At 42.1% G+C, this 25,113-nt stretch overlaps 1 protein-coding gene across 2 annotated transcripts in view; it reads right to left on the bottom strand.

Annotated features, from left to right (window-relative positions):
- Positions 1–25,113, bottom strand: part of srgap1a (SLIT-ROBO Rho GTPase activating protein 1a) — an 85,960-nt gene that overhangs the window by 43,384 nt on the left and 17,463 nt on the right. For both annotated transcript variants that reach the window (XM_080475087.1, XM_080475086.1), the window contains exons 2-3: positions 14,375–14,570; positions 6,089–6,251 (exon numbers count right to left, since the gene is read on the bottom strand). In XM_080475087.1, coding sequence (XP_080331213.1) covers positions 6,089–6,251; positions 14,375–14,570 — 359 coding nt within the window. The remainder of the gene's footprint in view (positions 1–6,088; positions 6,252–14,374; positions 14,571–25,113) is intronic.

Genomic DNA, 25,113 nt, shown 5'->3' on the forward strand with positions numbered 1-25,113 from the left:
TGCAGATTTTATTTTTAAGGTCCTCAAGAGACAAATATATACGGATGGTGAATGTACAAGAAACAGGAAGAGCACGTCCGTGGGCATCATTATTCACCCGGTGGCTGTAATCACAGGTGATAAAATAAGAAGTGCAGATAAGCTTTTTCAGTGAAATAAACCAACAAAAACTAGGGAGGCACCGATACCAATACCAGTATCAGGGCCGATACCTCATGGCGTACTTCTAAAAGATCCTCCAAACAATCTGGAGAAAGGACAAGCGATGTCAGTGAGTTGGAGGTTCTTTGATATTAATAAAAATGACATGATTCAGACGGCTTGTAAAAGATGTTCTGCCAAAATATCAAGAAGAGGTGAAAGCTAGTTCATACAACACCAGTAACCATCACCAGAGACATTCGGACCAGCAGAGTCGTCCCGATATCGTCCATTAATTTAACTGCTCAGTGGATCCAGGGGGATTTTACTATGAGCCATGCTGACATGCTGAAGAGTTTCAGGGTTCACACACCAGTGTTCACACACCGCTCACTAAGATCGAGGTCAGTCCCTCGGTCTACAGTCTAAAGTACACATAGGACACTGCATAGATGCTCCACACTGTCCTATGTTTACATAACAACCTGTAAATTGAAACTTGAAAGTTTTTCTTTGTTGTAGTTCAGAGTATATGTGAAGAAAATGTTTATTTTCACAATAATTACTCCCAAAATAATTGCTACAATCTCAACATAAAGTTATTTTTATGAAACCTGTTGGTGTGGAATGCAGTGAAATGTCCCTAAAAAGAAGAAAAAATAAGAATAAAACTTCTCCTAAAGCTGTTGCATTGTGCAAGTTTTTAAAAACCCACCCTGACAGTTTAACGGAACACAACAGGAGCCATATCTTGAAAACCTCCGTCGGAAAAAACTAAACAAAAACACAATCTCCCTCTCCTGTTCTTTTGCATGTCACTGGCAGGAGAATCCGCACACTGTCCAGGCATGTGAATAGACGGCAAAGAGGATTACATTCCCACTGGCTGCCAGACTGCAGTCTGAAATTAGAGAGACGCGCTGAGTGACCTGGCCCATCAGCAACACCTACCTCACAGCCACCTGGTCTGTCACTTCTCAGATTTGTAGCTCTTACTTAATCAGGAGGCAAAACATCCTGTAAGCCCGGATAACCACAACCCGGAGGCTTCCAACGTGGCAAGAGCCGTGTTTAAGAATGGAGTGAAGATAATGGAGTTATTACACCGTCCCTTTGGGAAATTACAGGATGATCTAATCCCTGAGGTTACAGCTGTGTTTTTAAGTTTAAAGAACCCGTGAAATGAAAAATAAATTTCTCTAATTTTTGCTCTCGGTGTTTTATGAGCCAACTGCTGATTGCCAAGTAGTTCTGAAAATAATGATTGCTGGAGTTATTTCACATCAAATGGTATAATTTTCCTTTTCTTGGTTTGAAACGTTTAATGACTCATCCTGCAGTGCTCTGCCTGGTGTTTGTACTACTGAAAGTGACAATCAAATCTGTGCAAAAAGGACGGTTTTCTCTTGAAGTGTCTAATAAACCGGTCCTATAATTGAGCTGTAACCTTTTCCTCTGTTCCACTTTGCAAAAAAAATAATGAATTGCAATTCATGTAGTGGACATTCACTTTTTTACACTTTTAAGTAGTAAAAGTTGGATTTAGGTATATTTTGCAGATGAGGATCTCCAAAAATACCATTTTAAATGATTAATGCATTATTTCATGCTTTGAGGCAGATATTTCTCTCCCCAATTGGAAGCCTACATTTTGAAAGAGTTAAAAGTTAATTTTGTCAAGGAGACAAGAAGGATCCTAAAATTGACCGAGTTCAATAACAAGAGTGTAGATCAGGGGTGTCAAACAAAAGGCCTGCCGGCTCCGATCTGACACAAGAAACCACCATTTTATTGTATTTTGCAGCTGAATAAATCTTTAAAATTTGCTTTATATTGTGATTGTGGTAATTTTCGGTAGTAATTGTTTGGTCTTGTGTAAATATCGAGCTTTTCATCACGTATACTCTGCGCCACAACAACCACCACCCAAAAATTTATAATTTGAATTTCAAGGTTATTATGGCACTATTTCACCAGTCAGATGCACTCAAGATGAGATCGGGCTGTATGTATGTGGCCCAGGAACTATAATGTGTTTTTCACCCCTGGTGCAGATCATTAAAAGTAGAGAGTAAAAGTAGAGGATATTTTAAGAAAAATATGTAAAGATTATTAAATAAATTCTCACTCTTTTCACCGTCTTTATGACCAGGGCCTCTGATGTCTTACTGCTTGTTTTACTCAGTAAACCAGAGTTCAAATGAGACAAAATAAACAAATTTAAAGATGAATTATAGCAGAGGTGGTTTTTCCTCAAACTTAAGCCTGCCATGTGTGAGCGCACCCTCCACAGTATCAGGAAAACTGACGATTATTTGTGAGTTCTTGCATGTCAGAAAGATCAGAAAAGACATATACCTTCTCCCGTGGGAAAATCCATTAGCAGCCGTCACTTCGGAGGACAGAACCTTTGACTATCTGTCAGATCCAACACACATCACCTCTTCCCCATTGAGACGGCTGGGAAGAGATCCAGAGCTCAATGAAAAGCCTTGTCAGGGATCACACGAGCCGCAAGAGTGCATTTGTGTGCGTGGGAGGAGTTAAGACTGAGATAACCGTAAGTTGTTTGGGGTTTTTTTAAGCAGAAAAGCAAACACAGACTGTGCTTTTTTGTACTCAATATGCCAACTAATATGTGATCACAGCTAATTACAGAAAAATTAGTCATGCGATCATGCTCATTGATACATTTCGAGAGCGTACCGTCTTTCACACTGAAGAACTCTGTGTTTGGATGGAGCTTCCAATACCGTCTAATTCATTAAAAGGGACCTACAAATGGGTTTTCCCTTTTAAGTTCATGCCATCTGTATTCCAACCACATTAAAAATCCCAGAGAGGAGAAACCGAGGCAGCCCCCAGGGAGCGGTGGGTTTCATATTGCCACTGACATTAATCATGGTGGAGAGATGGCAGTCGTATGCCCTGCAGGGCGTGTGTGTGCGTGTGCGCGTGCAAAGCACAGGCTTTGACCAAATGACATGGTAATATAATCTGTTTATTTTAACATCAAATAATAGTTTAAGATTTCACTCATTTACAAGGTTGGTTTGGATTATTATGAAGACTGGAATTACACGTTTATCCTGGCACAAAACTATTTACATAAACGTGTGTTTAAATTGCGGGGGGGGTGGGGGGGGGGTAGCAGCACTAGAAGGAGTTTGTGGTCGAGAGTGAGCAAGTTTGGGTCATTATGGGTAATCATGAATTTTGCGTATCGACGGTAGCAGTTGTCAACTTCGATTCAGTGGAAAGCAATACAGCTGTCTTGTGAAAATGGCCTTTTAACATGACTTTGTGACTTGGAATGACAGTCACTGATAAAAAAAAGTGAAAGAAAATGTATTTAGCTTTAATTATTGTCACAATTCACACCTTTAAGTTTTTTTCAACCACGATGATTTGCTGCTGGAAATAGTTCCTAATGACCAGAGGTTGCGGGACATCTTCTGTTTCGCTGCATCCAAAGAATGTGACTTCCATTAATAAAACAGGGCAGAAGTAAAGCGCAGGGTAAAACAACGAGGCGGCTGTATGAATAATGAAAACTGAATCCATGTGATAAGATCCGTTGAAGCATGAAGGAAATAAGAAAGAAAGAAAGGTCCACTATTTCATTCCTGTACAAGGAAAAATTGCAAGATTGGATGTTTGCAAAGGAATTTTGTGGTTGCAGCTGCTTTAAAAAAAAACACATAAAAGTAACTCTGAGGAGATGCTAGACGACAAACGGGTCGACCGGACCATGTTGACGAAGACACCGGGTCTTCCTCTGCCGCTGCGACACACAGCGTGAAACCTGAACTTACAAGGAATATTAATTATTATTTTTTTAAACGCGTCTTTGATGTGCTGGATGGATGACAACAGTACAGCTGTCTCCTGGAAGCCGACGTAACGTGGGGGACTTCTCTCTGTTGTTTCTGCCTGGTTATTGAAGCTCTGCTGACATCAAAGGCTCAGCGAGGCTTTAATTAGAGGGCGAGCGGCGTCTCGGGTCTCCTACGGGCCGGGACCTCCCACCAGGCTGCCGTTTGTCTGCACAATGTCACCTGGATTCACAAAAGGAAAGCTTGCGAAGAGTTTCAGGGACGAGCCATTTCTTAATGTGGCGCGATACGGCAGATTCCACGGCGGTGCCGGAGACGGGTCGAGTAATGACAGGACCGAAATGCCACCGCGCTAATCTGAAGACCGTGAGGATTTGGCAAAGGGCCTCCGGAGTTGTACTTAAAATATAAATGTGCATTGAAAGCAAGCCTGTCATTATGATCATCAAAGTATGTTGAATTGTGGGGACGGGGGGGGGACTAACCTCTCAAAAATGACTGTCTGATTTACATCTGGCCTCATTAGTACAACTCTAAGCCTTTAAACACTATCAAAAGGACGCGACTGCTGCAGTTTCCTGTTGATGTGACGGAGGTTTGCGTGAGTATTTAGAAACCGAAGCCTCGTACAATCCCACGAAACCGCCGGCATCAACGAGGGATGTTAGCTACTTATCAAACAAATTTCTCAACTTTTTTGGGGCGTTAAAAGGTTCAGACTGAAAAGACACGCACACACACACACATAAAAAAAAAAAAAAAGAGCTTAACTTTCACAAAAGCTCTCGTCTGAAGAAAACACACTTTGTAATTTAGGTCTGCGGTGAGTTCCTGCGACTCCTGCAGCATAGGAGCTCAGGATCTGTTGGGGAGTTGTCATCTTTGCGGCGGAAAGGGCTGAGGATGGGTTTTGGTCATGGAGCCACCAGAGACGGAAAGGCCCACGGATCTGAAACTGTGGCGACCGGGGTTCGGCTGCATCACTCTTAATTCAGAAAACAAAACCACGGGATTCTAATGGAGCATCATACCATCAAAAGCAAAGTTGAGCGTGTGCTGTATAACTATATACTGCATATTGTGCAACTAATTATACACCGTTGTCAAATGGATGGGTTAAGCGAAAGTGAAAGACTGTTTATATAACATCAGGGGACTGTAAAGTTGCTTCTCCATCTGGCTGCGATGAGAAATCTGGATTTTGTTAGTGGGGACTTCAACAGTTTTGTTGAACAAAGGAAAAAAAGTCACATCTGACCCACGTATAAGGGTCAAACTTCAGTACAGTAATAAGAACAGCGAGGGAGGTCCAAGCAGTCAAAAAGACACTCCAGGGATGTAAAGCAACAAGAAACCAGGACTCAGGAAACACTAATAATTACAACTCTAAACTAATAGAATTTAACTTGTGTTAAACGTAGCATAGAGTAAAAGGAGCTTGCCAAAAATGAACAAAATTCTTAGACTTAGGCAGACCAGATGAGAGACTGAAGTATTAGTTGAGATTTAATCAGTTTTTGGTGTAGATTACATTTTGACTGGCGAGTAATGAACAGGACATCCTACCAGTCCTTCATGATCCAGTACTGATTGTCTTTGTGGGTTGGTTTACATGGAACCATTTTCAAAAAGTAGAATTTTCAAGCACTGTTGTGTAAACTGACCCAGAAATCGCTCCATAAGTTTTCATTTTTTTTCCACTTCAATGACACATGGAGAGATTATGAAGAAGCAACAAAGAAACCCCTAAAAACAGGATAAAATCAAAAAAAAATCAAATGATAAAAGACACAAACACAAAGGACTGGTGACAGCTGGCGACACATGAGCAGAAATAAAACCCAGTGTCTGGAGATATTTCTGATGCCGTCTTCAATTATAAGAATTTTTTCCCATTTCTTTCAGTCCTTTAAAAAGGAAGTGTGGTTGTAAATACCTTCGAAAGGTTAAAAGAGTTAGAACTTCAAACACATTGTGATTGTTCCACTTAAGAGCCAAAACATTTCACCGGGCTGACGGCATCCTTTCATTTTCTGTGGTGTTGGTGCGAGGCGTTGCCCCGACAGCTTTCAGCAGCAGAGTGGACCGAGCGACGACCTCTCAGGCCTCACCTTCTTGAGTAGCCGCGTGGAGTCTTCACTGATCTGCATGAACCTCATGATGACGTTGTTGAGGTAGATGTCGCTCAGCGTGGCGTGGTCCTTGCTCTCCCGCCGCACCTGATTCAGCAGCAGGTACCAACAATTGACCGGTGAGAGCAGGTTCTGGTCCTTCCTGTGGTAAAAACAAAAAGAAGGAAAAAAAAGAGTCAGCCGAGAGATTTCTTAGAAAGGAACAACTTATCAGTTCATATGTAATATAATGAATAAAAAAAGGTGATAATCACAGAAAATACAACCTAAAGTGTGAATGTGCAACGTGTGTGGACGTGTTAGTCCAGACTGCTTTCAGGGGTTTCACCATTAAAGCGTCTCTCTTACAAGTAAGCAAAGACTTTTGTGCTGAGATGAAGGAATTTCTTTGTTGATACAAGAAAACACGGGCTTTAAATTACAGAAGCATAAAAAATGGCATCTCTATCTTGTAAATCAAAATTAAAATGTTACAGGTTTTTAAAAACTTACGAAGACCGGATTATTACATTTGTAGGCAAATGCAATTATATTGGCCCTGTGATACAAATTATATAAATTTATGCTTCTGTTATAACTTTAATTTAATTGACCTTTACCTGCAAAGTGTGATACAGAACACCTGATTATTGGGATTGACAAGGTGCATTTTAGACATTTCAGCTAATGTCGTTCACTTTGTTGAGAAATTATTTGCAGCTTCACATATTGTTTTTGCAAATAAGTTTCTAGTTTTACAGCGTTTCGAAGTGACATCTCCTTTTTCTCAAGCTCATGTGTGCTCGTTGAACTCGCTGAGGCCCCGTTTACGCGACAATGTTTCCAAGTGAAAACGCAAAATTGTTTCTGTTTACATGGCAATTATGCTCAGGGCCACTGGAAGAGCAACTCTTTGTCATGTGTCATGACTCTCAGTCCATTTTCTCTGAGACTTGGTAGTTTTATAGTTGACAATTCACTGTAAGAACAATCCAACTTGGTCGTCTGTCCATACCAATGTCCGTGTACTCCCATTAGTAATGGTTATAGTGTATAACAGCACCCACTAGTGGCCCAACATGAAAAGTGTATCATTTTCAGCGTGTCCGATGTTTCCGCGTAAACGGACATTATTTTGAAAACACACACAAAACTTTTCTGAAATAAAAACGCAAAAACAACGTCGTGTAATCGCGGTCTAAACCTGCCCCGACATATTACCTTGGTATTACCCAGGCCAAGAACAATAATCTACAATCTAGGAATCTATCAATCCATCCATCCTGGATTTAATGGTCATCTCTGTTCAATGCGAGAGCCAATGACTAGTGTAACCATCATGCAAGTATAAAGTATATTAATATTACAGGGAAGAGCATATCTGAATGATTATGAGCATCTTGAGTGGCCCCCTCTATTTTCTTCCAAGAGAAAAAAAAATAAAATTCAACTAGATTTCACTGCACCGTGCTCTCTGTGAGTGTAATTCCACATGACCACCAGCAAGGACTCAAAACTCCTGCATCTGTCTGCAGCATTCCCAAATATATGCTAATTGCCTTGTTAAAATGTCTGCAAGTGTTCATGGTTCACGTCACGACACTGGAATATCTAAACATGCTTCTGTGAGATTGCGACAGTTCTTCGACAGGCAGGATGCAAGCAAACAACCTCTCATGCGCCGAGGCTTGTTACTAAAGAAGAGGAGAAATGCGTCATCGGCATCCCTTGGTGTTAAATGGCCCATATACCGCTGGTTCTGGGCATAAGAGGTTCTCCATAGATATTATAAGGACTTGCACGGTTAAGTTGGAAATACTTTGTATCTGTGACGTTTCTGGGGCAGAGCTTCGCACGACGCTCCGAGCCGACGCGACACCCTACAACCAGAGAGGAAACTTCCGCAGACTTTAAATATATACCGAGGCCTGAAGTTGGAGAAGCCGTGCGAGTATTTTAAGTGACGCAGGCTCGAAGAATTCTGACAGCAATAGACAGACAAGGAAGGAAAAAGGAATTGCAGTGAAGGGGTAAGAATAGAAAAGAGTTTTGAAAAAAAAAAAAAAAAAAAAGGGAGCCCAAGAAGCGTTTCCTGTGCTGTGTGCCGGCTGTTTCCCAGCTAACTGTAGGACATTGTCCAGGCCAGAGTGAGCTGGGGCCCTGTGTAAGCACGAGCCCGCAGGCGGACTTCCTCTGGGTTAATCTATAACATTCCTCCTGCCTGCGAAAAAGCAGCACAGAATATAAGCGGGTTCGTGTGTGTGTGTGTGTGTGTGTGTGTGTGTGTGTGTGTGTGTGTGTGTGTGTGTGTGTGTGTGTGTGTGTGTGTGTGTGTGTGTGTGTGTGTGTGTGTGTGTGTGTGAGTTTTTGGGAGGGGTTTTAAGGGGTTTTGGTTCAAGTCTTGCAGGAACCATATGGAGACTCGCCTCTGCCCTGCCCTGCCCCCCTCTTCACAAAGTTACTTTGCATGGACAGGCAGCACAACAGGTGAAATTCTGCACTCGGCAAGTGACCCAGCCCTGAACTAGCCTTCGGTTCTGGCACCACATCTGCTGGAAGAGCAAAAAAAAAAAAAAAAAACAACAAAAAAAACCAACCGACACAAATGAAAACTGATGCGAGCATTCCAACCAGGCTGAAATGTTCCCCGACTATCTGCAAAAACAGGAAGCAAACTGCGTTTGATAAAGCGAAAAAAGCCGAACGGGCTGACATGGAAAAAACATCCGAAAGCAAGTCCCGTTTCCAAGCACATCCGGAGAACAGTGATTTGGCTGAAACCTGAGAGACGTACGTAGGACACATGCACGGGACAATAGGACACTTTCAGAGAATGTGAGAGAGGAAAAAAATTGTGGAGCGGTCCCACAGCTCAAGCAGCAGCTCTGCTGGACAGCATCTGTCAAAGAGCGATTACCATGAATGCTTTCTGCATTATGTATCAGGAGAGTGCAATGCTTCCATTCTATGATGCTAAATATAGAGCATCGGAGACCACATGTGTGTTTATTAATTTATGCAGACCTTTGCACGTGCAGATGCACAAAGTTTAGGTGGTCGCTGCCGTGAAGAAAGACATTGTACACCAGGAGCCAGGCAGTAAAGTGCAAAGATGATATGATTGTGAAAGCCTATAACAAATAGTAGTCTGGAGTTTGAGGTAACCGATTACGTGGCTTTAACCAACATTTCATTAAAAAGGAAATTCAACACAATTCAACATCAGCACCTAAGTGATACAGTTCACTTTTAAAGTCGAGCTTTGACTGATGCTTGGAAGCAACTGAAAAAGTAAGATAAAGAAGTGTGCAAGCCAAACACAACTTTGCCGAAATGCTGATTTGCACAAACACGTTAACACATCCTCAAGGGCTAAAGTTTGTTTGTTGATGGGCTGACCTACAAAATCATGCGGGGAGATCTGCCGTAAAAAACGAGGACACACGAAGAAAATAAGTATTTGCGCGGAGAAATGGGGGGGGGGGGGACTCGCAGAGGCCAATGACGACATAATACCCCCCTGGGAGTTGCCTACCCCACATAATGGCAGGAAAATCTCTCAATGTCATCATTTCCCCTTCAGCCAAGGCAGGAAGTGGTTCAGACAGCCACTGACAGACAAGACGACCCCCTGCGAGGCTCGCACACAGGTATGAAAGTTCAGGAAAGGCGGGGAAGGAGATGAGCGAAATGGAGAACTCATTAGCAACTTGTTGTTTTCTGACCGTGTGTGTGTGTGTGTGTGTGTGTGTGTGTGTGTGTGTGTGTGTGTGTGTGTGTGTGTGTGTGTGTGTGTGTGTACTGTCCCTTCATTCTGTCTAAATCCACTTGTAACTGGGTCAGTGTCAACACACTCGCACTTACATACAGGAAAAAGGATGCAAACAATGAGAGATGATTACCGCTTCAGTATGAACAGTGCTGAAACAGGACCACAAAAAAAATTAAATAAAACTTCCTCCAGTGTCTCAGTGAGAAAATCTTTCGTTAATATGGATTTTAAGCCTTGATGACTCCCTGCAAGTCCCGTTGCTCACGTTACTTAAACGTGAGCAACGGGTTGCTAAAGACTTTTTTTATTTTTGGTTCTTGTAAATAACTATGCACTTAGTACTCGTATCAGGTGCTAAGTATTACCTGTAAATGTTTTATTCTCATTGGATGTTTCTTTTCTACACATTTTCGCATACAACTTCAGATTTCCTCGGCGAGTCTCTATTTTTGGTCATGATCTTGATTTAAAGCTTAATGTTGATGCTGTACGATGCCATAATTACTCTGAGTGTATGTGTGGTTCCACTGTGAAAGGGTTTGAATCCCTCCCCACAAGCCGCCTGTCCAATCCTTTTCTCCCCTCCTCGCCCCAACAGGAATAGCAGAGCGCCACCACCTCCGAGCCTGGTTCTGCAAAGCTTTCTTCCTGTGAGGAGGGAGTTTTTCCTTTCCACTGCCGCTTGTGCTTTGCTCGTGTGGAATTAATGGGTTTTTGTGTGTAAAAAGCTTCTAGAAATGACTGTGTTGCGTTTGGCGCTCTATGAATGAGGTTGAATTATTGGATAACATATGCACCTTTATTTGCCAGTATTTGATTATTCTGCACAACCTTAAGCACACAACTTTCACTCGGGTTTACTTTTGTTTCCCGTGTTTATTGTTAAAAAAAAAAAAAAAAAGGAAAAAATAAGAAGATACGTGATACTGGTCGCGCTGTATCCTGAGCCCAACAAAACTCACTTCAGTTTAATCAGATGACAACGCATGGTCGACAGCACAGTGCAGTACACAGTGTGTTCTTCACCTTCTGGTTTGTCCTCAGAGTGTAATTGAACCGGTCTCCTGACTAGAAGCTTCATTCTGGATGAAAGCAACATATTTTAGACAATCCCAGCTGTGGCTTCTGCGATATGAATAATTCAATGAGTCGTCTCTCCCTGAACAAACTTTACATAATACAGTATCTGTTTGTTTGTGTGTGTGTGTGTGTGCTTAAGAAAACGGGACGGGGACAGAGGAGTGCTTACTCATATTTGTCCACTGTAACGCAGAGGAAGGACTCTCACAGCACTGCGATTGGGGTTTTTGCTTTCTTCCAATAAGAAAAGGGGACACACCCAAGTGATCCCTTTTTTAGTTTGAACATTAGTGGTTCGTCTGGTGTCTAAACTCACTAATGTGACCGCTATAATTACAAGACACTGCTGTTTGTCTGGCTTCCTTGGTGCTTTTGGCTTTATTGAGCTTCTCCCCCCCGCCATTATTGTGCACTGAATGTACGTGTGGTGACGGTGAGATTGATGGGCAGCAGAAGAACAATACTTGATCCGAGCACATTGGACTGCCTTGTGTGTACTCCTTCCATAATATACAGTACAAACAAGAAAAGAATGTAGGATAATGAATTAAGGGAGTGTGTTTGTGAAGGAGGTGTGCGTCTTAGCGGGAGTTCGCCGAGGTTCCTGGAAAACACGCTGTTAAACGTGTAAAATAGACCCACAGCTGAACAGACAGTACTTCAACATTAATGTGTTTGGTCTGCCAAAAGTTGACAAAACGGTCGGGGATTAAATTAACCCGCTGATCTATTACGTCTCGTTTCACAATGAACAATTGTGCGCTCCTGCGCAGGGGCCAAACAAATATTGTTGTTCTCGTAAACCCTGATGGATCTTAACGCATTATTCTTATGACACTGGAATTTATTTCAATCTGGACTATTTTTAAGAAATAGCTTCACTCTCTTGGCGTCATCCGTCTCCTACGAGTGTCTTGCCTTCAGTCAAACTCTACAGGAGAAGAGGGCTTCTTAAAACTTCTCCAGGACGGCAGTCTGCTGCTCATGACTTCACGCCTGTCTATTAAATGGTGAATGAACTTCACTTGAGTACGGACAATGAATGAAATAAAAGGCACGTCGTGGACAGGTCTCCAGTCACGGACATGGAGAGATCTATCACTGTCACACCTACGGGCCATTTCCACGAAGTTTTCAAGTGAAAACACTACATTTTCGTAGTATTCTGGTTGTTCGTTTACATGACAACGGTACTTAGAGACACTGAAAACACAACTTTTTGAATAAGGGCGGAAACATTTTAAAACTGCTCCGACTCCGTGTAAATGGGGAAAACACAACTTTTCTGAAACGCTGCTACTGAACATGTGCACCACAGCCATAGTGAATAGTTCCTCTGCACATGTGTGAGTAGATGGACAATAACTAATTACAGTGGCTGCCTCAAGAGTGTCATGACTCCCACTCCATACTGACAGTCACCGTAAAAACAATCTAATCTGTGGTCATCTGTCCATACGAATGTTGGTGTGCATTCCTATTGTTAACGTCTATAGTGTCTTTGCTCACACGTGTGTGTGTGGTTTCATTACAAAAACTAATTTCCTGCCGTTTCTGTGTAAACGGACACCATTTTCAAAGGTTTTCTGAAACAAAAACACAAAAACGATGTGTTTTCACTTGAAATCATCATTTATTAAACAGGCATGTTATTGGACTGGAATACCCAAAGTCACACGTTCGGACTGCAGTCACAAGGCTTTCCCAGCGTCAAGCAGCTCGAGAAAACTATTCATCATTCAGATGATATACCACAGATGGGCAGCGTATTTATCTTTCACTGACGGAAGCCTTAATTCAGTATTGTACTTCCAACTGGAAAGCGATTCATGTGGCACACATACCATTCCTGCCCACAGGGCGAACTAGAGACAGTCCAAAATATTGTCCATGCTGTGGCTTATTAATGCGGCTTCAACATAAAGAATGACACCTTGTCATCTTGTCTCAACATCAGTGATGCAAAGCAGACACATTAACGCGGCTTCAGTGTCAAACGCAGCGGTTGTCCCCTTATAATTTCATCTTGTCTCGACTGAATTCGATTTTTAAATGCAAATTTTTAAGCCACCTTATATTTGTTTTCCGTTTTGCCAACAAGACCTGTCAAGTCAAACTGGCTTGTCGTGTAACTGGCTTGAGGCAACTGACAAAATGAAAGGACACTTTCTGACACCGCAGACAAATTCATCCAACAAAAACAACCTGGAGAACACTGAAGCCTTACTGTACGCGTGTTTGTGTCGGTACAAAATTATGAGCCACATGATTTAAAACCCAGAGGAAGGGGTTTTAATGACATTCAAATGTCTCTTATTTATTTAAGAAATATGCTCCAAATCACTTGCCAAATGTTTACCCTGCGAATGAAGTGACCAGACTGTACATCGCACAAAGAAAACCACAGAGCGCCATACCAGCCTACTCACCAGCAACACACACACACACACACACACACGGGTGCATACAGCTGCTAGAGCCATCGGCGTTTCAGACAGAGAGCGGCGGCTGCTCGCAGACGGCGAGGACAAACATACTTCATTTTATTTTTGTTCCCACCACAAGTTCAAACAATATGCTAATGCCTGCTTTTTCCGTGAGCAGACTCCTACGGCGTAATAAGGCCAAAAACTACAACACACTTAAACGTGTGACGATCCACACAAAAGCTCAAAGTACAACTGTGATGCAGGCAGGGTAGGATGGCAGAGAAAGATATGATGGAAAATCTAAAGATTCCTAAGGAAGAATCATTATTCATTTCAAATCTCCATAGCCAGGTCGAATGTATATATATGCTTGACGCCCCCAAAAAAAAGCCTCCAGTCTGTCTTCAGGACCCGTTTCAAGTTTTTTGTGTTTTCGTTTCAGGGAATTTTTGTGATTTTACAGCAGCGTTTTGAAAATGACGTCCGTTCACATACAAACAGCAGAACCACTAAATATGACGTAGTTTTCATGTTGGGGCCACTAGTGGGTGCTGTTGACAGACGCCCAAGTTGTATTGCTATTATGGTGGCTGTCAACTAGAAAACTACCAAATCCCAGGAGAACATGCACTGGGATTCATGACACGCTGGAGGCAAACGTTGTTAATATCGATCTACTGAGCATGTGCAGAACAACTATTTGCTATGGTCGTGGTGCGCAAACAAAGGAGCATGCGTTTTCCACCCATTTCCATGGAGATGGAACGTCTTTGAAAAGTTTCCCCTTGCCACGTAAATGGAGCCTTAATAAGATTGAATTATGTTTCTTCATCTCACTTTACTCTTGAGGGTGTAAAAATTTATCTTGGCAAATCACAAACAAACAATTTGTTGATATGAATGTCGACTCATGATTCTAAGATAATACCACACCACAACTGCAGTCTTGAGCATGTAGTGATTAGAAATCAAGAACAAACAAACATGAGGATAGCGTCCCCTTACTTGTACTGCTGGTGATCCTTGGTGCTGCGTGTCTTTGCCATGAAACGTTCGGCCAGTTTCTCCAGGTTTCTAGAGTATTCCATCTCAATCTCTGCTTTCTTCCTGAAGAAGTCCTGCAGGTCCTGCAGTAGCTGGACCCGCATCTCCGTCTGCTGGTCGAGACATTTCTGCTGCTCCACCAACTGGGCCCTGATCTCTGAGGAACACAGGAATAAAGTCAATCGTTAGTAAAATAAAAAACACAAACTGCAGCACATTAAGCCTTTCGAAATAGAACAAAAACATGTTGGGTGTGAGCTTGAAAGATACCAGACAGGACTTTTATGGTTCAGTTTGGCCAAATCATTTAGAAAACATAGTTTCACTTTTTCTGCACATGGTATCTTTTTGATTAGACAATTTAAAGAACTGTTTATGGACAACTATAATACTGAACAGTCACACCATGCAGAAATTAAGCACATATGGGATCTACTGATGACAAAAAGATGGCAAATGATCGGCTGGGCGAGCAATTATTTAGCATTACTTGTTCACTGGGGTACGATTGAATGGCCCAGTGCAGCTTATTATCCCTCAGTTATAAGTCTTCTGAATGCACATAGAGATACCAGGTTGGCAGCACTGGTCTCAGGTGTTTCATTAAGGTGGAAAATAACTTCAGGATGAATGGAACCTGAATCCCATCACAACCAGTTGCAGTATAGGCCCAACACACACACTCACACACTCATACACTCACACACTCACACACACACATCCATGCACTCACACACCTGCACTGCCATTAAAACATGCTCCCTCATCAGTGCCTGTGAATAAAAAGTCAATCCATTAAAAAAAAAAAAAAAAAAAAAGCACAGCAGCAACAGCGGGTTTTACTTAAACAAGTTGTGTGTGCAGGTAAATAACCTTCTAAGATTCCTATCTGAGGGTCTCTGATTGAAATTTACATGTTCAACAAGAGACAGAATGCGCAAACGCACACACACGCACACACACACACACACACAAATACGATCCCACACAACTTGTTTCCCCGCTGTGTGTTCCATCTCGCCAGGGCCATGTATAATGGATTTCCCCTAATGGAGGGTAGCCTCGGCCAGACATCTTCAGCAGAGAAGGCAGATTAACGAGGTGATTTAGAGCCACACAGACTCCAGTGGAGAGGGGCGCGGAACGATCCCTCATCTTAAATGTAGAAAACACTACTAAGGCAGCAACATGCCTTCACGGAGCATTTGTTTAACACACTGCACGAGGTGTCATTGTTAAGATGACAGCTTGGTAGGTCTTACTGGCTGATCCCACATCAACAAAACCTGGAAAATATCTGCAAACAATCAGCTCGGCGGTGAAAGGGAGCTTTGTGTTCAAGGTGATGTTGCCAATACATTAAAAGAACAAAATGAAAATCACTGAAGTGTTCTTCAAAAACACATCATTCAAGAAGAAAACTATGTACTTCAGATTTACATGAAAATATTTCAGGATTTTAGGACTTTACAGTTCCTTCATTTATATGAGCTCTGTGGATTTGTCATCCTCTGGAAATTGCATCTGTTTAAACCTCATGTTTGTTTGTGTACAAAACAGATTGCCAGTCCCTCCTTGGGCCAACAGGAGACCCCAATACGTGCCAATGTTTTGAGTGAAAATGCATCGCTTTTGCGTCTTCATTTCAGAAAATGTTTGCGTTTACATGGCAACGTTTTGAAAACAATGGCCGTTTAAAAGAAACACAGCTTCTGACATCTAGATAGAAGATACTTTACACAACCCCCCCAGAGGGGAAATTCAAGGTGTCCAGCAGCTCACGATATAATAATGATAAAAATTCTGTTTTAATCGTGACAGCAAAAATTTGAAAAAAAATAAATAAAAAAATCCACACGGAGATGGGAGTCCGACATTTTCAAAAAGTTGTGTTTTCTCTCTTTTCCACTGAGTCAGATTGTTTTCAAAAAGTTCAGATTTCAAAAAGCTGCGTTATCAGTGACTCCGAGCACCGTCGCCGTGTAAATGGACCCCTGAACCGCGGCAAAAGTTTTCCCTTTTCACGTTGTCGTGTAAACAGAGCCCAAACCACAGCAGGACATACTGCGGCGCTGTGTGGGCAGACGAGGGCTCGAACCCAGCCAGCACTGCACTTACTGAACACACTTATCATTATTAATACGGAAGTAAAATAGATGGAAACAACCATGAGTACTTGACGGAAGAATTGCAAATGCATTTGCGAATAAGACAAAAGATCCCTAAGAGCACTTTAAAGAAGACCATCAATACTTCAGTCAATCAAGCAACTAAAAGGTCAATCAAGTGCCGACTCAATTAGAGCGCTTCCACTCAAACAAGGGTGAATGATGCTTTGATGTCAATGTGCAATACGTATGGACACGTCTCCTTAATGCAGTAATCAAATTACCAAAGGCTCCACTGATCCCTTCATTGGTATGGTGATATGGATGAACGGAAAATTCACACTGGTCCAATAGGAAACTGAATCGTATTCTCACTCAGCAACAGTTTCCTTCTGGCTCTCAAAAGGGAATAAATCAGATTGAGACGGATTGAATACAGCCGTACTAAATCTGAACAAATGCTTATCGCTGCAGTAAAACTCCCAACCGCAATCAACCGCTGACATTATGAAAATGGACAGCGGCGTTTTGAAAGTGAAGTTGAGGCTTGGCACAGTTAGGAACACAAAACTTTAATATACCAAGCCATTGTCAGAACACCAATAAGGACCAAGCGGGACACTGGTTTTAAATTTGACTGCAACTTAAGTCCAACAGCTTTGTGATGAAGGGGTAAACGCTGCACTTGCTGCTTCCTCCTCCAGAGAACGTTGGATTAAAACACAATCGTGGTGATTCTGACACATAGGAGTGTAATGGATCATTTAACACAATTACACTCATGACTGCACGTGGAAACTCATTAAATCATTCATTTCCAAAGTCAAGCATTGGCCATTAGAACCGGAGTGCTCGAGGTGGCACATCAGGAAATTAATGCTAAAAGGCAAACACCTGTTACCTGGTCATCCTCAAAACAAGGCAGAACTTGGCAAACCTTATCATGTTTGGTAAAGAGAATCCAGCAAGGAAACGAAAGTCAATGAATCATGAACTTCGAAATGTAATTTTGTTTGGTCGACTGTCAAAAAGAAATTTCTTTATGTTCCATTGAAATCTCCATGAAATTAAAGGGACATAGTCTGTCTTGTGTCTTTTGCCTTTTTGTTAATTAAATCATTGCCTTTTGTATAACTGCATCAAATGTTTGATGATTCACCCTTGAAGACATTTCCTAATTCTGCCTCCGAAACAAAAGCTCAGCTGAAGCTCAACTGTTGACAATGTTCATACACATAAAACTTCAGAAATATTCCATATCCAGAGTCCTGAAAATACACCTTAATCAAAGCATTCATGCTGGTTTTCAATACATTCTTTCAATCCACATAGCAATGCTGTTATGAGACCTATTAACGATGAAGCAATGATTCTATCACCAGTTTTATTACAGCCATTCTGGATTAATGTTTAGATTTAATTTCCACAAATAAGTCACAGTGCCGTAAATACATGTTTAATAGAGAATAATTCCATCAGGAGAAGTTCAAACTGAGCAAAAGTAAAGCTAGAATCTACGACTCGACCACCCGAAAGCGTAAACAATTTCAAACCAACACAAATAAGGATGTTATTGTAAATTAAATGGGCGCACAGGAGCCAAAGAGCACACCTCCCACTTGGATTCATCTCTTGGGGAGGACATAAGTCAACCCGTGGGAAGCAGGTTGGATGAGGAGAAGATAAACAAATACAAATGCTGCACAAGTTGACACGAGGAAGACAAGAGAGTGCCAAGCAGATGTGTCAGAACATAGTTCTGCAGATGTCGCTCAAAGAGGCATAAATCAGCTTGAAGCAAGACGTGTCAAGGAAACCACTTGCATTTTCTTTATTGCAGCGACATGGCACTTTACACTTAAAACAACCCAAAGACAAATCTGAATACACTTCTGTGTTTACCCTCTTCATAGTGAGCAGGACCTGAAATGATGATCTGACAGAGAGTGAGCGGGGGCTAATCTCATCGTACATGCAAATATTTTACATGAGCGGCTAAGTTACTTTCCTGTTGGAGGGCCAGTCAAGCATCTCCCTTTGATCACGCCAAGGCTTTGTGTGGATTCCCGCTAAGGGCGGCATCAGCTGTCTGGCTGGTTTCTTCCTAAGCTCACCCAGCCAAGAGAAACTGACACACAGGACCCCCGAGTGTCTTCACAATTAAAAAAAAAAACCCTGCAAATCCAAAGTTTGAGAAATAGCTCACCCTCTTACTGAGGGTTGCTCTTCTATTACATGGTGCATTCCTGCGTTTCTGAGGTCATCTGTATGGTAAACATGTGTGGGGGTTCTCAAGTGCCGAGGGATGTGGGCGTCGGAGGGGACATCAAAGTCCGCTGTGATCCTTTTTAAAACTAGAGGAGCTGAGGGGGAGACGAGGGCACCTGTGAGCTGTCTTGAGAAATGATGCTATGGGAAACAGAAGGCGATAGGATTACACCGGGGAATAATGAGTCCCTTGATTTCTCTTGCTGCAACTATCTCCTAAGGAAACATTGCGTACAGACACTGGCTTTTATAGTCATGTTGACATGACTGGATAGCGGAGTGCAGAATTGAAGTCAGCAACAAATCCAGCTGACTGATGGGACATCCAGTCGGTTCAGACGGCGTTGATATGAACAATGATAGTGCACTCTGGTCTTTGTGGCGATCAGTTTGGACCAAAGCACCCTTTGTTTCCAAACTGGATGTTATCCAATTGCTCCTTTGGAGGCCGCATCAGATATTTCCCACTCCCCTATTCATTGGCGACAAATATGTCCAAAGTAGCAGTTCAGCATCGGCGTCTGATTTGCCAGATCGGCCTGTGCCATTGTCAAAGAAAGTGCCTTGTAAGCAGAATGGGTACTGACCCACAATGTCGACCCCACAAGAGAGAAACTGGGCTACAGAATAAACAACTCATCCGCCATCACTTGGCCAAAAACAGAACTTTCTCTTGAACCCAATAATATGCTTTCCCCTGTTGCTCCCAATTAGCATTGTTATGAATCAGTCTGAAAGTGCATCTGTTACTTTTGCTGACTGCGGCGATGCATTGCTCCGGGGGTACCACAGAGACCTAAACTCTCCCAGTTCCTACAGCTTCTTCTAGTTGATTACAGTTTCCACCAAACATCTATCTGGGACATGCCGTACCACATCAGTCCCAGAGCTGCATTTCCACAAGCGGAGTGGCTCATCAGCAGCACCTGAAATAGCAGCCGAGGCCGAGGGAGGGGACGGTACAGGAGGGTGCCCGGCCCCACCATCTGCTTCAGATCTCGGGTTCGGGGGCTGGGGGAATTGTCCGTGCCTCTTCTGGAGGCTGGATACAAGACAGGATAAATACCATCAGAGGTAATTACGAAATGGCTGATCAGTTTTTAACGGAGCACAAGCTTTCAATTACGGCTGGAGAGGGATCATATGGCCTTAAAGAGATTAGTGCCTATGGCATCGATTCATATGACATCTTTTATATCTCAACAAAGCCATACTGAAAGTGAGGCCATCATTCATATCGCTCCTTCTTGGAAAAAAAAGAAATATTGCCATATGTGTAAAATCATACAAAATTATCTTTAGCCAAACCTTTAGATTGTTAGATATCAAAAAAGCAAATGTTAATGTCGGTGATTAGATGAGTTGGACTTGGGTGCATGGCACCACACATGGCACACACCTGCGCCCTTATCGCCAAAATCTGCACCGTCAGAGTACAATCATCTCTCCGGCTGCGAGAGCTGTATATTGAAACCCAGATGTAAAGTACACCACTGTAATCATTCTGAACCCCGTGGCCGTCCACCTCTCGTCTTCCCTCTCTTCTTCAATCTCTCTCTGCCGTCTTTCTTCACACCGATAACGAGAGGCAGATGGACGCGAACTGAAGGCTTTGCAATGTGATTTAATATTTACCAGCACTTCTTTGCAGGAGTCCCTTTGCGTGCCCGGCCGCTGGACCAAAAACGGAGAGAAACTTGTGGGACGACACGACGCAAACATCAGAAAGAGACCTTGACTTTTCATTTTATAAAGAGCGAGGAAGCAGCGACACTGTCGGTGCCAGACAAGCAACTTATCACATCATTTCATTAAAAAGAAAATGCAACCCCGATTCAACTTGAGTCAGTATGTTCCATCATTTTTTCAAAAATGTGCATAAAAATGCACTCCCATATGTCTATGACCTTCCATGTATCAATCAATCAATCCATTCAATTTCCATACCCACTTTAATCAGGTTATTTAGTTACTTACACCTACAGGCAACATGAAGTCACCAATTGACCTTACAAGCATGTTTTTGGATGGCGGAAGGACGCTGGTTCTCACAATACCAATAATGTGGCGCATTACTGCAACCTTACATAAATAGAAACTGTCACGATGAAGTACATACATTTTGGTTCTGTTAAAACGTGAAAATGTACACATGAAAATGCAACATTACTTTTTATAGCAGTTTTTAGCACTTGAGCCGTCACAGCTGCATTAATAAGCAGTGGATTGTATGTTTCACTGTGTGAAAATATTTCCAACTCCTATTTATTGTAATCACACTAATAAAGTCAAACACAAATCCTGAAACGGCCTCGTCGGTAACGGTGTAATAACATCTTACTAGTAGTAGCGTCGACTCGCCTATTGGTCATTTGACCCACATCATTCCATCTGTAACCGCTTCACAAGTCTTCCAGATGCCACATTTGACACCTTGACTCATGAAGCCAGTAGGTCTCGTCACAAGCAATAAACACTTTTTTAAAATGCAGCGACTAAAGCTATGGATGTCACTTGGTGTCTCGCATGATGACTTCATTAGGGTGGTAGGATCAGTTAGTCACACATTGTTGAACCTGACCACCTACTGTGTCTTGCATTTGGGCCCCTACTGGCAGTTTTTATGCAAGTTTATTTTTTATTTTTTTTAAAATCAAACTTCACATCTACCGAGATGACAGATATCCCTGACTCATTCATGTGGTATCTGCTCTGTCTGTCATAAAATACAAAGGCCTGAAAAGGTGGTAATTCTGTTTTATGAACTAAATAAAGCCGTCTGGTTCACAGCTACAATCTGGGATATGGTCAGGTCGCTCTGAAATAATACAAACCAGCCAAAAAGGCTTGACAGATCTCTCCGATCACCTAAAGCAAAGCCAAATTACACACAGCACACTGCCAGAAAAAGCGTTTTATCTCAAAATATTACGGAACTGGGAATGTGGTGCCCATTAATACACATGACTGACATGTTAGCAGTTTCCAAAGCCACAAAGAGGCTTCCAATAGAAGTATTGCAGGCTACTTCCATCCAGAGAATCACTGGTAGGTCCGAATGGAAAAGTTCCTTCACAGGCTGCAAGCCGAATCGACATGCTTTGGGATGTTTCTCAAACCAGCAAGACAACTCCGTTCACTTACAACAGGAATGTTTTCCTGCAACTGAAGCACAAGTGACCAACAAACAAAACTGAATGAGAAAGACTTAAACATACTCAGTTGGTATAGCATCGTCTTTTTCCAAAACTTTGGAGAATATTTTGGGGAAACCAGCTCTATTATAGAATCACAACACTCTAAATGGTTTGGGTTTCCTTCAAAGGGTTTCACTCTGGTGTGAACAATTCAAGTTAATTTTAGGTCACGGTGCTCAGAGCCACTGAAAACCCATCTTTTTGAAACCGGCTCCCAACGTGGAACTTTTTGAAAATGCTCCGACTCCATGTAAACAGGGAAAAACACAACTATTTGAAAACAGGAAATAGTTTTTCTGCACCTGCGCGAGTAGATGGACAATAACGGCCTCCAGAGTGGTCCATGATAACAATCCAACTTGGTCGTCTGTCCACTAGAATGTCTGTGTACTCCCATTGTTAATGTTTTTAATGTATTGTTTTCTCTGTGCATGTGTGTGTGGTTCCATTACAAAAACCAACAACAGCACCCACTAGTGGCCCTACAGGAAAACTACATAATTTACAGTATTTCTGCCATTTCCGTGTAAACGGACATCGTTTTCAAAACATTACTGTGGAAATACAAACCTTTTCTGAAGTGAAAACACAAAAAACTATTTGTTTTCACTTCAAATGTTGCCATTTAAATAGAGCATGAGTGTCTGTGTTTCATTTGTGTCCGTCTTTTTTTAAAAGTTAAATAATGAAAAAAAAAAAAAAGTTCATTGAGGGAATGTTAAAGTGTTATTGGAAATATTGACCAATCATGAGACCAATCAATAGAAAACTGCTAACTGTGAGTACTGTGTGAAGACGCTCCAAAAGTTAAGGGAAAAAAAAAAATAAAGACCAGATTGTGGCTGGCCAAAACAAGCACTTAAACATCTGCCAGTTCCACTCAACAAGATGATTTTCAAATGTGTAATTTCAATAACTGAAATGCAATAAGCTGTGCCAATTAGATTCACCGCTGCTAAATGGCAGATCGGCCTGAAGCCACAGTTGCTAAGGCAACGCCCGCACAGACGAGAGGCCCGGCGGGGGGAGAGAGAGAGCGAGAGAGATCAATCACTGCTGACTTTACGGTGGCCTGTGAGGACCACCAATCTGATCCAAACAAAATAAGAGAGTGAGGAGCTGAACACTGGGACAAGAAAGCCCATTCTGGCTGTTTGCTCAGCTGCTGGGTAACATCAAGCCGTTCTGTTTGATCTGGACACCGGTCTGGTGTGCTGCACCGTCACACGGGCCAAACCCGGCTTTGTGGGGCTTGATTTGTGTGCTCGTATGTGCACGCTTGGGTTTGTTATTGCGGCAGTCAATTGGGCCTTGCGCCGCTATAGGAATGCGCCATACCAACCGTGTCTGTATAAAGTGGCTCAACAAAGTTCTACCCTACTTTTCCAGCCAAAACCAACACCTGGAGCTGGTTTGGATTGCAGCAGCAATACAGTTTCAGAGCAAAGGAATTGTGCGAATATCTTCAGAAACCACTTGCATCACTCTTGCAGCATAATTCCTTTTGTTTAATTTGTCAGCTTTGTTATCAGAATGTATAAATAAATTATCAGAATGTATAAATAAGGTGAATATTTTCTCTGATTACATGCAGGTGAATTTGACTGTGGCCCCTTTATAAGCATTTTCCCTAATTTCTGTTCTCGTGAGAAGTGTTTTACAAAAATGGTTATAAAAAAAATAAAAAAATAAAAAGCTAAAATTTTACAGCCTCTTATCTAAATTCTGGTCAAAATATCTTTTCATAATGACACAATTACTTGACAACACTTTCTTTTTGGCATTTTAGGCAAGAAAACATAAGAAAAATCCCACAATCCTGAATTTTAAGCTCCACGTTAACTTAAACTTAAGCTCGATTTAGAATATGTTAAAGAAAGTTTGTATTAAGAAAGAAAATTGTGCCTATTTTCCCTTCAGAGAATAAATATTACAGGAAGACTTTAGACAACCCTGTCTTGATATGACCAAACCTCTGTGCTACAGAAGCTGTATGAAATGCTTCTCTCTCTTTTTTTTTTGGGTGTAACTCTGGGCCACCATTGAACCATTGGAATCCTTTTGTAAGTGCCATGAATCATATCCCCCCCCCACAGCTGTCATTCCCTGCAAAGAAACCAGCTGAAAACTCTTCAGAGGCACCTTTCATTCCTTCTGGGACTCAAAACTTTGATATTGGAAAGAATTTAATAAAAAATCATATTCGGAGGAGAAAATCTCTAACGGTGGGGTTTCACTTTTTAACGCTTCATGTTAAAAAAGGAAATAAGAACGTGAACAATAAATGCTTCGGATGGGAGGCGCTTGCATCTGTGTGGCTCCACCATCAGAGGAGAGAAGAGTCTGCGAGGAATACGTTGATCTCTTCCAACGTCTTGGCCAGACCTCACCCACTTTTCTCATTCATACCCCAGCTGCTTTGTCTGCTGCCCTAAAAGGGGCGCAGTGTGGGCAGCGTGAGTGAAAGAAGGAAAAATAAAGAGATAATCCCAACGTTGAAAAGTGGTCTTTAAATTGTTTTAATTTAAAGGAGGAAAATTGCAGTATCTACCTTATAAACCACAAGTTCAAACTTTTTCCATCCTGCAAGTGAAAAACGACACCTCACTTTGCATCTGGCATGCCTTTGTGTTTGGTTGGGGCTTATTAGTGATGGGAGATAAAGGGACTAAAGCTCAGATGTCAAGGCAGCCACTCATTCTCAACAAAGCTAACCTCAGGCAACAAAAAAAAAAAAAAAAAAAACTTGACCAGACGTGCAGACACCTCTTACAGTTGGGATGTTTGTTTGGGGTAACAATACTATGACAATTTCGTGGCGGGGCAGCAGAAGACATCTGGAACGGATGTGTGCAGCCTTTCATCTATTGGAAAGTTTACTTGCTCTGGTGGTAAACAAATGAAAACTGTAGGACGCTGGCCGAGACTTGGAAAATACAAACTTTGAAAGACGAACCTAAAGAATGGAGGAGTCGTTATGTGGCCTGCGGTGGATGAAAAAGAGAAAAAGAGGCCGGTTTCTAGGGAGAATGTAGGTCTAACCCCGCCCCCGCCCCCGCCCCCGCCCCCGCCCCCTCCATGGGCCTCACGAAGGTGGAAAAGAAAAAGACAGGGTGAGGCTTGCACC

This window comes from Lipophrys pholis (assembly GCF_963383615.2).
Source record: "Lipophrys pholis genome assembly, chromosome: 11".
Lineage (NCBI taxonomy): Eukaryota > Metazoa > Chordata > Actinopteri > Blenniiformes > Blenniidae > Lipophrys > Lipophrys pholis.